Source organism: Lagopus muta, chromosome 5, assembly GCF_023343835.1.
Source record: "Lagopus muta isolate bLagMut1 chromosome 5, bLagMut1 primary, whole genome shotgun sequence".
Classification (NCBI taxonomy): domain Eukaryota; kingdom Metazoa; phylum Chordata; class Aves; order Galliformes; family Phasianidae; genus Lagopus; species Lagopus muta.
Genome location: NC_064437.1, coordinates 35,826,398 through 35,843,204, shown reverse-complemented (window position 1 = coordinate 35,843,204; position 16,807 = coordinate 35,826,398). Strand labels below are relative to the sequence as shown.

At 42.2% G+C, this 16,807-nt stretch overlaps 1 protein-coding gene across 1 annotated transcript; it reads right to left on the bottom strand.

Annotated features, from left to right (window-relative positions):
- Positions 1-1,678: 1,678 nt before the first annotated feature.
- Positions 1,679-16,807, bottom strand: RGR (retinal G protein coupled receptor). Its single transcript, XM_048945938.1, has 7 exons — positions 16,729-16,807; positions 13,709-13,865; positions 12,192-12,313; positions 5,038-5,191; positions 4,426-4,543; positions 2,988-3,101; positions 1,679-2,032 (listed from the first exon to the last, which is right to left on the bottom strand). Exons 1-7 carry the CDS (start codon positions 16,805-16,807, stop codon positions 1,889-1,891), a joined length of 888 nt encoding a protein of 295 aa, XP_048801895.1. The 3' UTR covers positions 1,679-1,888.

The window sequence follows — 16,807 nt, the reverse complement described above, 5'->3', positions numbered from 1 at the left end:
AATAGAACTGTAAGAGTTGCTATTTAAAGTGAAGCTTTCTGTGCTGTAAGAAAACCTGAAGAAATTATGCTGTTTCTGCTAGTGGTAAGAAGGAAAAATGTTTTCTACTTCTTCTAAAGAAGTCTGTTTCTCACCAGAGCATCAAAAAACTGACTTGTCTGACTCAAAGGAGCAAATTTAGCAGAAGCAGGCTGTCAGTAGTAAGAAGAGTAGAGTGGTTTAGTAATGAATTGGACCTTGATGTGATAGGCTTCTTCAGGATAAAAACTGTTTCTTATTGTCAGGATTGGGGTGACCAGAGTGCTGGAGACTACCAGGGAGGCACTGCTGTGGTGAAGGCTGTAAGAATTAATGTGTAGTCAATTGGAAGTCTGTGTGAGACTTCTTGATGTACTGTGGCTTGCTTTCAGACACTTTTCTGAAGGGAGCAGCATGCTGGTTGGGGCATTTATTAGTGGTCTTCAGACAGTTCTGCTTAATTCTGATAAATTAATGTTGAGAACTAGTTTACATCTAGAAAAGGATTTTTTACCTTGGTGCCTTATTCCTGGAAGCTTGTATTTCCATCCTTTTCTTTCTCTCTTCTCTAGAGAGTTGGATTATCTATGATCCAATATATGAGCAATGTCATTTCCTTTGCTCTCTTGTAGGAGTATGCTCATCACCAGCTATGTCCTCTAAGCCAGCCCTCTCCCCTATCTCATCCATTGTATGGGGGATCCTCTTACATTTGATCACACCTGTAGCCCTTTTCTAGCTTTTCTGTCCACTCTGTGAGTTGAAATGACCCAAACTGTGCATCTTTTCCAACAAATCTGAGCAGAGTGGCTTTCAAGTAATGTGAGGTTGTGTCTTCTTTTGTTTCCTATTCATTTCTAGTGGTTTTTAGCATTCTGCTGGGATTTATCAGTATGACCCTGCTGACAAGATTATTTCAAGACCTGCATAGGTCTCTCTCCTGAGAAAGAGATAATTACACATTCAGAGTCTGTCAGTATAGATGCATATTTAATCTTAATCTTTGTGACCGTATTTTGTCATCTGCTCGTTTAATATTACGTGTACCTGAGATACAGGTCTTAGCTGTCAACCGAGTATGTGACTATTCTGAATAATCTTGTCATAACAGTATTTACTGCTCTGTCAATCTGATCCATACCTCCCCTTAGTTTTGCTCAGTGTTTGATAAAATATGAATGTTTTGATGATGGACTTTGGGATTGTTGATTGTCCTGGTAAGCAGCAACTGCAAAATCTGATGCAGCTTAGTGTGTGACACAGCTGAATGTCACACTAATTCATCTGAATGGGAGCCAAGCTAATATTCCTTACTGGAGCAAAATGTCCACTAACATGTTTTAATGGAATTAGGATGGCAGATTCATTACGGAAGTTTGGAAACTCCCATTTTGAGTGCATAGAAAATGCATTGTTCAGATGGATAAGCTATTAATACAGACATGTGGCATAATTCTGGATTCTCTAATCTTCTAGTAATTCAAGCATCACTGTATGGGCAAACTGCAGTTTGGTTTGGGGAGGCCTCACTGTGTAAATGAATACCCTACTTCAGTTAATTTGCTGAGCTTTTATGTTAGACTATCGGGAGAAAAAAAAATAAATGCTTTCCAGCATACAGTTTATTTGCAGTGACATATAAAATGAGACTGATGACAATCAAGACAGGTTTGTGGCAGCTTGTTTGACAAGCAGCTCATGATGGTTTCAACAGTAATCCATGGGGCTTTCTTTCATTGCTTGTAGTCAGTGCACAGCCTTTTCAACGTGGAATCACCTTTGCATGTACATACCACAGTGTACATGTCTTCCTCTACTGCGTTGCTTTCACTGGTGTACCTGCATTAATGTGGCTTGATGTTGTAATGGGTTACTTAGTTTTGTTATCAACCTCTGCTTTCTCAATCTTCTGTCCTGTGAGGAACTGCCATATTCCTCCTCTGTAGTTCTCATTGCCCAAGGCATACACAAAGCTGTCCACGGTTGGCACCGTCTTGGCAATAATGGCAGGAATCTGTAGGGAGACACGATAGAAAAATGTGCCGATGAGCCAGTGGGCTGATTTTAGGCGGGGCTCAGTTTCCCTCTGTCAATCAAATACCTTTCCCCGATGGCAGCAGCTTGCTACTCTGGAATGATGAGAAAGATGAAAACATTTTGTTCAGCTGAGGCCTCTTACTTAGGAAAGGACAATCTCCAGGAAAGGAAAGTTAGATCAGCATCACCCAAAACTAGGATATTTCAGCAGAGCTTGAACGTGAGGTGTGGAGGGTATGCCATGGACACCTTTGTATGAGTAAGCGGGCTAGTATTGCTAACATACTTTGTGGGACGCTAAGTACCTACATACAGTAACGCTTTTAGTGATCTGAAAGTGGGCTGATGAATGAATGGAAGCTGAGAGGCACATTGTAATATCAGTGAGTCCTGGAGGCACCTCAGAACTGAGACTCATAGGAAAAAGGAAACATTGTAACTGCAAGAGTTTCAGCCTCTCTTAGGAGAGGAGGATGAGGGAAAACAAATGGGACAAGCAGTCTCTTCAAAACTGAAAACTTTGAGGTGGTACTTCACTGTGGACAGGACACAAAATGCTTCTCCAAACCACAGAATCATCTGGGTTGGAAAAGACCACTGAGATCATCCACCCATCGCCTCCACACCCACTACCACGAAGCAGTGCAGGCTGCGGTTCTGCACTGACTACTGAAGAAAAACACACAACAAAAAGCATAATCCTCAAATTCAGCTTGATCTAAGCAGTAGCTATAATGTCTGCTGTATTGCTGTGCTAAACTATTTTGCCTTAAAAATGGTAGACGAATAGGTGGTTTTATGTAAGCAATCTACTCGTAACAGATGTTGTATCAAATAGGACTGTTAGTGTTTAGGTTGGTATTTTTCCTTGGGAATGGAGGGGAGAGTGTGAAAGGAATGTGTGAGAGTTCCTCCAGGTGCCACAGACATACCATTCGGTATTTTGGTGAAATGAACATCACGTTTTCAACTGCTGCGTAGAAACACAGAAGGCAGTAGGGACCCCAGCAAATGACCAGCGTCTTCAAAGGTAAGCCAGTGTTAAACTGAAAAACAAAAGCAACGCAACCTTTGTTTTTGTCTCACAACCTCACACTGCAACAGGCAGATAGGAAAGATCCTTGAGGCCATGCCCACTAGCAGGAGAGCACTGCCCAGCAGAGTGCCATAGCCATCAGTGTTGGAGGCATGTGAACACAGCCCCCTTTGTGCTGAGGGCTGCCTGCACAGTGAGCCTGAAGCCCTGCACCTGATGTGGGGCTGGGGTGAACGGTCCTTCCTGGGCAGAGGAGATGAAGCACCTTGAGCTTGGCCTGTGACATCAGTGCAGTCAGTAATACTGCAAAGGGGAAGGGCAATGCATGCTTCTGAAAACAGATGAAGTGATTTTTGGCAGACTTCTTGAGGGCCTTGAAGGCAGGCAAACTCTGAAAGCATCACAAATATTGATGAACAGGGAGGTGGTATTTTCACACTTAGATTACAAATTTTCAGCATTGTAATTACTTTGCTTCAATTCATTGCTATGAAGTGGTAGGAAAAATTACAAGCTATTGCAAAAACTCACTGGACAGAAAAGACTTGTAATAGTGAAAACCAACATTTGTTTGAGAAATATGTAGAGGGCATACATCCGTATGTATTCCGGATTGCTACAGACCAGTCTGCCTGACTGTTTCTGCACATTGCCTTTGAGAAGTGACAGTCCTTACAAAGTGCAGGGATTGGGATGTACACATCAACAACTCATAGCACCCCAAATCTAAAAGAAAAGCTGGCAGAATCACCACGTTACATTCCCATAAACCTGCCACTCCTGAGCAGTTTCATTTTTCCCAGCTCATGGAAATTTCTGAATTTCCTCAGTCGAGTGTAAATGTGGTGTGCTTAGGAAAGTTCTTCTCTCCCCTGCACCACACATCTCTGTTTCCTTGTGGTGGTGTGGTTCTGGATGACTTCCAGGGCTGTCAGCTATGAACCTGTTGCAAAACTAGAAACAATGATCCTTCCTGAGCAGATTTTCTCTGGGTGGTGCTATTAGCAGATACTGTGTGCTGTGTGTCAGTTTTGTGACTAGAACTGGAATGGTGGCGGAGGGGAATCCTTGGAGCCAACTACTCCAACTGCTTCCTCTGAGGGGTTTTCCCCATTGGATTGGGGGAGATGTGGCTGTGTCCAGTCAAAAATTGAGACTGAGAATGGGATTTCCATGCTACCCTCCTGCTCAGAGCAACATGAAGTGATGAGATAGTTCACAAGGAGCTGAGACAAAGCCTCTGTAGAAGAAACTGGATTTCTGAAGGCTTTCACCCTGCTGGATGCAGCCCTATTTTGGCAAGGCAATTGCAGGGGCAGAGGAAGCTTCCTTACCTTATAATGCCCGCTTTTCTTGAACTTCTGGTGTATGGACTGATAGGCTGTCATCATGATGAAGCCCGGGATCATGAAATTGAAAATGGACAGGGCAAAAAGGAATGTGATATAGTTTCTGGAGAGGGTGAGGAGGGAAAAAAGAGGTGGTTAATTTCTGTTTTGTGCATCTCTGTAAACTTTCTGCATTTATTAATTAATCTGTTTTTTAAAAATTGCCCGAACCACTTTTGTTAGCTTGCTTTTAGGCTTAACATTTTCTAAAGTTGTGTTGTGCTGTTGCATGTGGGATGGACAGTATTGCAGACAGTCACAGCAGGTGTTTGGTTGCTAACCCCAGGCATCCTTATTAGGACAACAGGGCTAGACTGCATAAAGAAGTACCATAAAGTGTTTCAAGTCCTAAACCCCCAAAAGATGCAGCATATGACTAATGAGCAAGGGAGTGGCAGAAATCCCAGTGCCAGCTATTCCTGTGGAGGAAGCTGGCTTTGGCCATCCCTTTGTACAGGAGGCAGCCTTGGGCTGTGCATATCTTGCCCCAGCACCACAGTGGGTAGGTGATAGCTGGGCTCTGCTGCAGCCACCCATGACAGTTGGGCTCATGCTCACCTGTCCCCTTTGCTGTAGTCCAGGGTGCAGCAGGTTCGGAGGGGCTCGTAGTCATACTCCCCCCAGCCCAGCAAGGGCATCGTGGCCCAGAAGGCAGCAAACAGCCATGCAAACACCATCATGGAGATGGCCGTGCTCCACTGCAGCTTGCTCCCTGCAGGAAAAGAAGGAGATCTGCATGCCTGACACAAAATCTCTGGGCAAAGCTCTTGGGCTGTGTGGTCAGAGCAAAGAGTCCTGGCCTCCAGGCCTGAGGCAGAAACAAGCAGTTCTGTGTTCTGTAGCTTGAAGCTGACCGAAGTCCAGCGATATCTATGTTGCGTAAAAGCTGAGGGAAGTTTTTGACTTTAGGAATAACAAACAGTACTTTTTCCACATGCCTTAACCAAATGCTATATTGCTGCTCAGCTTTGTACCGTGCTTGAGATACAGCTGCTGTTAACAAGCTATATTCTTGTGTTTTGGGAATGTGTTTGAAGACTCGGGGGAGGCAAAGAGCAGAAGGCATGAGGCAACACAATAAATAGTGCTTTAAGAACTAGAGCTCTGCTGCAGGGTGTGGGTCAGCTCAGGGCTGTGACTGTGAACCTGACGCCTGATGCTTCCTTCCTGCCTGGACCTGAGGGGTGGACACATGGCTATTCAACGTACATTGTTCTAAAAATGATAGTTATTGGCATATATATGAATATATGCACTTAACTTGACAACAGATCCTGTTCTAAAATACTACTAGTCAAATTACTTTGCCCTTAAGATCGTTGCTTTGCCTACAACAGGAAATGAGAAGCTCAAGGTCATTATTTTTTTTCTTTCTAATTTTATAATAGAAACACTCACTTGTGCCTATCTCATCTAGTTCCATAAGGCACCACTAGAATAAGTAAATGAATGAAATAAAAAACTGGGAGCTTTATAAGGTGCAGGAAGCATTTCTTCACGGAGAAGGCAGGCAGGCTTCCCTGCTGAGCAGAACATTGTGTTAGTCACGCTGCCTGCATGTAAGGAGGCCTGGATAATTTGGTTACCAGGGCTGACGTCCACAATCATGCCTGGACTGAATTGCCCATGACGCCAGCTCTACTACTTTGCCCACTACTCCTTTCTAATCAAATCTCCCATTAGAGGGAAGTAATGATGCAATTTTCACTCAGCCTGGGAAGCAGTCTTCTCCTTTGCTCTTGACAGTGGCATCACGCCAGCAGGCCAGCAGGATTCAGGGCAACTCTGACCTTTCTTGAGAAGGTGAGGGACTGGAAGTGGGACGTGAGCAGGAGGTGAGCCCTCCTACCAGGTGTACTGGGCTGACTTGTGGGTGAAGGGCCTGCCAGGATTGCCTGTAATGAAGGCTGCTGAATACCATAAGGATTGATGCCTCAGGAAGGACCACAAACTCCACAGTAGCTATTTTGGATTGTGCTGCCCTCCTTTGGTTTAAGGAAGGATAGTAGTAAGGTGTGTCAGTGAAATTCCCAATTCATAGGAATGGTGATTCTATGATTCTCATCTTTCAGTGGTTCTTGAGGGAAGAGTTTGAATGGCTTGAAGAAATTGTTTGCTGCAAATGTTCAAAAATGAGTTCTGGGAAACAAAGGGGTACACGTTGCAATTCAAATACTAAGGGAAAAATAAATCATTTTTATTAAATACTTTGTTTTAATATGGTAGGTAGCAAAAAATCCATTGATGTTTTTAGTCATTTTAGACATTCTTTTTTATAATTATTATTGATGATTAATAATGATTAATACCTGTCTTTTGTATGATTCCCACAAAGACAATGTACTTCAGCTACAGAGGCTCAACTCATTTATAGTTATACTGACATTAATATAGCTATAGATTACATCAATGGGGGAAAAAAAATGGAATACCTTGTGATTTAAGGACTAGAAATTTGAGTCAAGCTTGTTAGAAATTACTGTAATTATTCTTAACCTTCCAATTCAAAGCAGCAATGTAGCATATATTATATCTGTTCAGAGCTGCATCCTTCCCAGGTATATGTTCAAGAAAGCATGTTAGTGTTGTTACTGATCCAGAGCTTCCATTTTCATTTGTGTTCTACAGCATCATCCTTCTTGTAGCTTGGCTTTAAGCAATTGTAACTTGAAATTCAATCAGGACGCAGCTTATTACACGAGCTGTCAGGTTTGCTTTGTCTTTTATACATTCTAGCATGTTTTAAAAAGGCATTACCAAGAGCAGCTGCAGTAAAACCTAGATCTAAATTGTATTTCTTTTACACCACACTCATGACAAAAGTAGCATTATTGTTTTGGGAATATAGTTTTGTAAATGGTAAGTCCTCCTGATAATCTGGAAAAAGAACCAAACAAGCAAACAAAGCATCACACAAACTAAACGTTGCTTGTTCTTTTTTCTTTGTTCATTTTTCCTATAAAGTAGTTGATAGCAATTGTTTTTCATGATATCTTGCAGCAGAAACTTTGCTCTCTTTGCTCCCCATCCTTTAATTTTGCAGACTACTATGATATGAAGATGGATGGATCACAGATCTCTGCATGTAAGAGAAAGATCTTTGCATGGATGAAATTTGCCACTTGAGCAGTGTTGGTAAAATACTGAAGGCAGCTCATGGGGGTGAGTGATCCAGGTGCATGCATGGATGTGTGGGGTGCTGCAAGTTGCACGTGCTGTCATTGTGCACAGAACAGCAGGGGAAGCTCTCGCCTGTCAGCTGCTGCTACGTCGGCTGCCAGTCCTGGTGCCAGTTGCATGTCTTTCCTCTGGCCCCAAGGGATGTTAAACAAATTGTTTCAGTTTTCTGTAGTATGCTTTGCTGGAAACTCAGGAAAAAAAGCAACATTGCTGAAAGAACAGCCCTCAATGCACATGGCCATAATGTCCTCTCAGAGGCCAAAGTGCATCAACAAGCTGAAAGCAGTTCAGTTGCTGTCATACCGAGCAGGCCATTGCTTCACCTTAAATGCCTTCTGTGGACTGGTGTAACTTAGCATAATAGCCATGTAGGTCCTAATTCAGTTAGATGTGTATATATGGAGTTCAGCGTACGCTCAAAGAAATTCTTCTTAATTAGAGCCCAGTGCTGGCAGTCTGGTCTCATTAAGCCTAATCACTCCTGTGCTCTGGCCCCTCAAAGAGAAAGAGGGAAACTTCTCCTTTTCAAACAGAGAGACGTGAACATGGGGAATTTTATAGGTCTTCTGTAAGATTACTTTGGAATAGAATGAGTTCATGATCACAAACAAAACTAAATTGTTAAAAGAGTACTAAAATTATAATGTCTGAAGCTTTTATTTTAGAAAGCACTAGATAGAGCATGGAATCTTAACACTTCTAATAATGCTAGCTAGTCTTTAGTGGTGCAATTGTAAACTGTTATCTGTGGAAACGTTTATGAATTTAGATCTCTGGAAGATTTATAAATTGGCTAAATATTAAGCTGATTTTCACAGAAAGAGCATAAAATATATCTCTGACACAGTGGCTACCTTTCAACTGGATTTCAGGCTGATACTCAAAAGGAATTTGTCAAACTAAAGGTCAACAGGATTTTCTAAAGTGGAAGGGACAAAGCGTTATAATAGCTGAAATATTCCAGAACAGTCCAGCTCATCCCAGGCTTATGAATGGCACATATCAATTAAAATTGGTAAAGTTTGTCAAAGACAAATAATCTCTGGAATTGTCTTGTTGAGAATGATGTATATCAGTCCGAAATAAAATAGGCACTGGTGCAGTGGGAAAAGTAGCAGAGACTGGAGAACACAATATCCATATTTTTGTAGGGATAAGAAAACTGCACTATGTAATGGCTTCTGTTGTGCATAGAAACAAACAAAAAAAAGCCATTAGGAAAAAATGCTCTTTAAAATAACCTAAAAAAATGGGATATTTTTATTCTTTTTTTTTTTTTTTTTTTTTTTTTTCCTGCAGTCTTCTATGACCATAAAGCCGTCTTGGTAATTACATCCTGCTTCAGTAAAAATGCAAGAGCTGTATAAAGACTGGTGTTTCATCTTGCAAACGGATGGAGGAGCATGACTAGATGGAGAGCGTGTGACAGGGTGGCTGCCGCAATGTGACAGGAGGTGAGGACTTGCCCCTAATCTGGCTGAGCTGACAGCTGCAATTGGAGCAAATGGTAGTTTGCTAATCTTCCCAAACTGATATCACAACCCAGATTTCTTTGTACGTTAAGGATTAGATACAAACTCTCTGCAGCCCTACTCGTTGTAATTGAATGTTGCTGTGAAATCCCCACTGATTTTGTTCTTTTCTGTTGTATTACTGAGAAAAGCACTGACAAATCACTTCAGACTTTCCTTTTCCCCCTAATTCTTAAACGCTAGTGTGAAATCATTAGGATGTTTTGATTCGTGTTATTAGCATCCAGAATGGATGGAAGGTCTGTTTATTTTTCCTCCTCATCATCGTAAGCTCTCATGTTCTCATCAGTATGTTCTTCCTCAAAAAAATTGATTCGTGATAATTGAGTGTCTGCTTGAGGAATGCTGTAATAGAAGTGTTATTGGAAACTCTTAGGACACAAAAACATGAAGAATGGTGTAAGCGAATCTGGGAAGAGTATTAGTTCCCAAGATGAAGATAAAAGGTTGATAGCATTCTTTTTTAGCCAAAGGTGCTTTGTACCTTCTGTACAGGCATGCAACCCGCGAGAGTGTCAACAGGGGTTTAATATATGGATTGAGAACACAGCATAGCCTGTAGGCTTGGTACATCAGGCCTATGAAATATGATTTAATCATTCTCATGCTCAGCATGTGATAGATGAAACTGGGAACTGGCTTGTTTTACTGGAACAGCCAAAGAGAATGAGCTCTTAAGAACACCTGTTCTTGTTTTGCTTTTTTTGGTTCAAAATGCCCAGTAACAGCAGCTGTTTGGTCATCAGTACATAACTATTTGAGCAAAGTGAAGAAGTTTGTGCCCTTAGGGTATATCTGTCTGTGCCCTTAATGTACAATGCTCTTGGCTGGAGGAGTGCATGGCACTAAAGCATTAAAGTCAATGTTGCAGAGAGTAAAATATCTTCCCAAAGATACGCTTGTTTTTCAAGCTTGCTCTCTTATAATGTACAGATGCCACTCTTCTCGCTCCAAATACATTTTATTGTCCAGGGGGTGTTGGTATGGATGCAGCTTGCAGTCTACATTGTTTGGGGCCTTTGTCTGGATGTGAAAAAATGCCATTTCTTTGCCTGAGATGAGTTCTTGACAAAAGTTTCAGAACAAAAATTTGGCAACCTCTGTGCCCTCAATCATATCACCCAGTAAGCCATGTTCACTGTGTGCTCTGGGTTTGTTTTAACACTCTGTTCTTATCATATAGAGGCTGTGCCAGAATGGCTGTATGAATGTTAAAGGTGGCATTGAAGTGCTACAACTCAGCATTCTCTTCACTGGCCAGCTTTTAAACTTTGATTTAGGACATTTTATATGGAGTGATCTGGACATCCTGTGCTTTAGCACAAGGAAAGGAGGGCTGCCACTTTCTATTAGTGCTGACAAGAGGACACAGTGTTTTTGGGAATGGTGTGCTCATGTGGGGGTACTCCAGGCTCCTCATTTGTCTGGAAGGCACCCAGCTGCAGCAGGAGAGGGGGAAGCTGCGGGCCTGCATGGAGGCTCCCTGTCATTTCTCCCAGCTGGCAGAGCTCCCACACCACTGCTGGAGTGGCCAAATAGCAGGGGCTGGGGCGTTCCTGGCATTACAGAGTGTTAGAATTTGCTTTCAGAAGAAGTTTGTGTTTAATGTCACATTTCTTTCCCTTTTCCAGATGAAAACATTGCACACCCTCTTCTTCGTCTCTGCCTTTTCTTACTGACTTCTGAAATACTGACTGACTAGAACAAAATGAGAGAGTGTAGACTAGCAGGTACCAAGCTGATGCATTTACTGTGACGGTTGGTGACTGGGGGAGGTGAGGCCCCTGGAGCAGCCACCACAAGTCTATCTTACAGGACAAAGGCGAGCATCATCCCTGAGTGCCATATGCATAAGAAAGCAAGATTTGTTGGTGCCAGTGCTCTCAAGATTGCTCTGGTTTGCTTTACAGCAGACGATTATGCACATACTTGTGTTTCCTGACTTCCATGCTAAGAACAGATGCTAATTTCCCAGTTCTCCCTAACTGCAGTCATGGCTGGAGCACAGCTCGTGTGCTAGCACAAATTCAATGGTCTCTGTGGACACCGAACTATCTCAGCACCATTATTCAGCAGAATTTTTCTCTCACAAATCCAACACCATCAATGTTTGGGAGATAGTTCAGTGACAAAAGACTGTGCCTATCTCTATAAATCCATACATCTGACATTCCTGTAAAGCCTCATTTTTCATCTAACTCAAAATGATGCTTTCATAAGTGTGCAAAAAAGGCAAATTTATTTTCCTGTGTCAGCCTCCCTGTCTAATATTAGATTTCCATAAACTCCAGCTCTGGAGTGTCAGAGATAGTTAACAACTACATTGTTAAGAAAAACAAAAAACATCCTTCACTAAGAGAAGGAAAATAACATTCCTCCTGAATGACTTGACTTTGCTTTTACCAAAATTTGCAGATTATTTATTCTTTGCTTGGCAACAAATGCAGTGCATTTCAGCCTTTGTAAGGGGGTCTGGAATGCAGCACAAACCCAGAAGAAGCTCATGCCCCATAGTTCCTGTGCACTGTGCAATTGGGTTGCTGTGCTGTTTGCCCCATCGTGCCTTTGCTGTGGGCTCTGTGCCAGTTGCTGTTTGTTCAGAGCCAGCTCTGAAGCTACACTGACTTTTTGTAATTAGTAAACTCTGCATGGGCATGAAGCTCTGTTTGGTACAAAACAGGGTGTTGGATGGAAGCCCAAGGTGCATAGATTTCTCTCTGAGGTGCTGGATTTTGTTTGGGACCCTGATGGTTAGTTACGGAGGAAGTGAAAGCATGACAAGAGAGTTGGTATTTAGATGTGATCTGGAAGAGCGAAATGTTCCTGAAAGTGTCTGGTTAGTGGTTGGTTAGTGGAAAGGTGTCCCTTGTAGACAGAATTCCTTTATACATAAAAGATACACAGAAAAATAAGTATGTGCCTGCTTGGCTTCTCTGAAATCTAAACAAGCTGGTTTTTAACATGATACAGGTAAAACTGGTAGGTAAGTTAGAACCTTACTTGTACAGTAGTGATGATACCGGTCCCAGGCAACTGCTGCGCTGGAGCTAATGCTGGCTAGTGCTGTCAAGAAACCTTGGAATCCATGAATCTGACAGCCCTCGGAGCCATAGGGCCAGTACCTGTCAACAAACAACCAGGGTGTTAAGAAAATTATTGGAACAAGTGAAGACACGTTTAGAAGTTGCGTTGTTGGAGGGGAGAAGGTGATCTCCTCCCATTTTCAAGTCTGAGAAATGCCATGGAGGAGTTGACTGTGGTCTCTTGTAGGTGTTCATCTGTATTTGCCTTTCTGTGGTGTCTGGTGTACTACAGCAGTTATTTTTACCCTGAATATAGAGAAGAAAATATAACCCTGCATTTACGTGTTGGAAAGGTATTTGTTTTAGTTTGAAATTTACATTTCATCCAGTTATCCATAAGTACAATATTTTGCACTCAGTGGGCGTAGAAACTGGTCAACTTGTGAAGGTCAACTCTCTGTTCAACGCAGAGCAGAAGCTCACAATAACTATAAACACTCCAGTTAGGCTGAGGCTTCCAAACATTTTTTGCAGACAGAATAAGAAGAAACATGAAATGGTCTCATGTAAATGTCACCTTCTGGCATGAGTGTCCTGATCATTCATGGCTTTTTTTTCTTTCTGCTTTCATCTAACCTGACTCTTAGGCTTATAGAGATGCCTGCGAGGTAGAAATCTTCAGAAATCTCTTTTCTCACATAATTTGTACACCAGTGTAATTCGGCAGAAGGCTCCTGCAAGTCCTTTTGGAAAGAGACAGCCAAGCTCTTCAGAGACTAGGAAACTTCTGCAAGGATTAAAACCAAGCACATTTAGATATATTAACCTTAGCTTTTCAGTTTCAGTTCAGAAAAGGCATCTCTATTGACTTCGGTGCCACTTAATTGTCCCAGACAAGAATAATCTATACACAAGGCAAAGCAGCTCCTTGCTAGAGCTCATTGTTGACTTGTTAATTTGAAGAAATATTTTTATTTCCACTAGAAGGAAATCAGATTGTCACACTCCAGCTTGAAATGCTTTTGTGTTCTCTACTACTTCCACAGTTTAAAAATACACTTGTTAAGTGGAATTATTAATCAGCTGCTTTATGGGGTCTATTCTTTTGTTAGTAAGGTGCGCTTATGATTTGTTGGTTGCAATTACTGACAAAAATGCTTGATATAGTTTCTGTCGTGACTGAATGATTGACATGAGAATGTGGAAAATCAAATTTCATAACTGATTTGAGCTCCCTGCAAACTGTTCTGTATTTTCATTTGCCACAGATTTCCAGAAGAAGAAATTTAGTCAAAAAGTTCATTATAAACAGTGGAAAGACTTGCAGATAAATTTGAGGTCCGTCTGGATGTTCAGTCAAATGTAAGACTATTTCATTGTTCAGTTAGTTTCTGTTATAACTACCAGTAAAGTTCTCTGGTTAAATGGTTTCTTTAACGAGGCTGTGGTAAAGTCTGCTTTTTTACTTGCCTGGTAGAAGTAGGGAGCACATACCTGAGAAAGCTGGAAAAGGCAGCAATGAATGCATTGATGCATATCCCGCAGTCAGCCAGTGCGATGCTGAGAACCAGCAGGTTGCTGGGTGTTCGGAGTTCTTTGATTTTTCGGAATGAAATAATCGTCAAGCCATTCAGACAGAAACCAAGCAGGGCTGAAAACCAGAACAGTTTGATGTGACTCAACTGGAAATGGAAAATGTCTATAAGGACAGTAAATATATCCAAAGGGCTTGCAATTTGCTTGCAAGTTATGGACATTCAGTCACAGGTGACAGCTGAAGCTACTGCTTCAATCCTCATTGGAGATGTGTCTGCTCATGCGGAGAAGAAATGCTTCAATTTTATTTGCAATTCTATGCTTTGCTTTAATGGAGAAACCTGATTGCCAGGCTCCATCCAGGAATACATGGGTCAGAGGGAGGGAGCTGCAGAGGAGGCAGCTGCACGGGGACCCTCAGCCAGCACACACTGCTGGCACACGCATCTCCAGACCTGGCTGTGGCAGGGAAATGGGTCATGTTTAATGTAGATTGTTACACGCTTTTGTGTTTCAGCACAGAAGTCCCTTGTCAGCCTTTGGGATTCTGCCTAGGGTTAACCTAGAGGGTGCATGAATCACACCAGCTCAATCTTATTACTGCCCTTCATCAATAGACTATACATGGAAAAGAATAATCTTATTATAAAAAGCAGTCACTGATAGATTTAAAAAAATAAGTTAATGTTTGTTGTCAGAGAGGAGCTCTTAAGAAACCCCAGCTACTCACTTGGCTGTGCTGCCCTGAACACCATCCTTCACTGCTTTAAACTCAAACTTTGTCCTTTGATGTCCTTTTCAAGATGACCTGAATTATTTTAGCTCTGATGAGTCTCTGACTCAACATCTCTTCTCTAAGGCTCAGTTAGACGAGAGGCAGTATGTCTTTTTAATTTGTGTTCTTCTTGGAAGGAGAAATAATGTAGCACAGAAAAAAATCCATATCCCTTAATTCTCTAAAGTAGCGTTATTACTTGTGCTCATTGTCTTAATTCTGCAGTTACATAAGATGGATAATTTTGTGTAGTCAGAAATCCTGCTCCTGCTTTAATTACATTAATGGCTGATGGCATAACCATAGTAACAGCTGATGAGAGTCTTTCATTACACAACAGATAACACAATATTTCCAGGAGAAATATTTGGAGCCATGTGAGGTTTTATTTCTTCCCTGCCAGCTTACCTCCCACCTGCCGCCAACCCTCCCAAGTGTGCTCAAGCCTTTATGGGAGGTTTTTTGGGATCACATTTACAGTAGTGCTGAAGAGCTATTACTATATCAGCTTTGTTTTTTCCCCTCTTTCTATGGACGTTTTACTCTTCACCTCATGCTGCTTTCTTAAAGGCCAGCATCACATACCTTTGAGTTTTTATTCTTAAAGCAGATGATCTGTCCAATTAGTAAAAGTGAATGCAAAGTTTTCCTGTTTCTCGGCACTATTTGCCCATTTTGCAAATGGCACATACAAGCTGCAGCAAAAAAATCTTCATTACTTTTCTCTCAAAGTCTCTGGGAAGGTAAATTCATGTTTAATTATTCAGTCTTCATAGTCAGATGGCAAAGATAAAGTGTTACTGTGAACCCACTGGGCATGTTCACCCTAAAACCCTGTAGAAAATATTAAGCAGTCATATGGCCATTTGTCTTTAGTGAAACGTAAATGTGCCAGACTGTTCCTAGCTGTAAGTGCAGGTTGCCAGTGAGTATTGTGCTTGGGCTTGAGCAACTGCAGGTCCCTGTCCTGTGGGTGCCAGGTGGGGGCTGGCAGGGCTGCCGGGACCAGACCCTAACAAGAGCCTGTCTGTCAGCCTGTGCCAGCACACATCAGCATCCTTGTTCTCCTGTTGCTTCTCATTCCTCAGGAATGAAGGGCAAATTTATGCATGGAACTATCAGGCCCTGATTGCTGTTGGCCGGGTATGGCTGTTAATTCTGTGTTTAATCAGCAACTGACTCCTGGGTCAGTAGCAGAAGCTTTTTCTTCTCTCTTTTTCCAAGGAAGAATTTCTGGCACAGCTCTTCCAGCTTTCCTTTGCAGGCAGATGTGATGCTGCATTCCGGCTGACCTTGCCTGCAAATAGAAGGTGAGCATCCTTCCCTCTGCCATGCTGCACATGCATTGAGTGTGCTGATGACCATTTGTCCCATTCCGCTCATCTGTATGTCTTCTCCTCTGTTGCTTGACCCCAGGATCCCCGTATTCCTGGCTGGGCAGCAAAATGCAGGAGTGGGGCCCAGGCCCTGACTGGATTCAGCTACAAACAGAGGCCAGTGACTCACACTGATGTGTTCCCAGCTGCCATATTGTCCTTCTCTATCTGCCAGGTACATGCAAACTGACAGTTCTGTTCATCTCTTATCTAGGTGGAACATCTTAAGAAAAGCCCATACTGGCTTCGTTAAATGAGTATAGTCCCTCCTACTTCATATTTTACTTCTTAATGCCATGAAAGTTTTTGAACCTCGTGCTCATTCATTTCTGTTTGTTACTTTTACCCAGCAACCATTAATTTCCACGACACTAGTGCAATTTGGATATACGCAGCAGTTTACAGGCTATTTTGGATTTATCATTTTTGATTATAAAATAGCTATCACAAATATAGCCAACAAAACAAGCAGCCTGATTTTATTGAGGGATCATCAGTCATTTCAACATCCTTCCCCTGAGGAAGATGAAATTGCCTTTAAAAGTCAACAGCATATTCTCGCATCCCAAATTCTTGATAAGAAATCTAAGTGGAAAGTACTTCCCTACCACAGTAAGGCTGTGCATGCAGAGCAGATCTTCACTGCAAACAACTGACAGCCCACCAGAAGCACTGATAATGCACAGCAAAAAAACACAGTAACCAGCACAGGTCTGGGCCAGTGCATTGCAAGTGCTGCTATTTGCTTCAGTTCCCATCCACCACTCCAGGAATAACGGAGGCAAAAATCTTAATTATTTGTTGCTGAGTTCCCAAACTGAGCTTACCTTCTACCAGTAGGGCTGTTCCGATGGCAAACACCTCTATTTCAGTGAAGCCTTCAGGGAGAGGATGTGAAGTGACCAT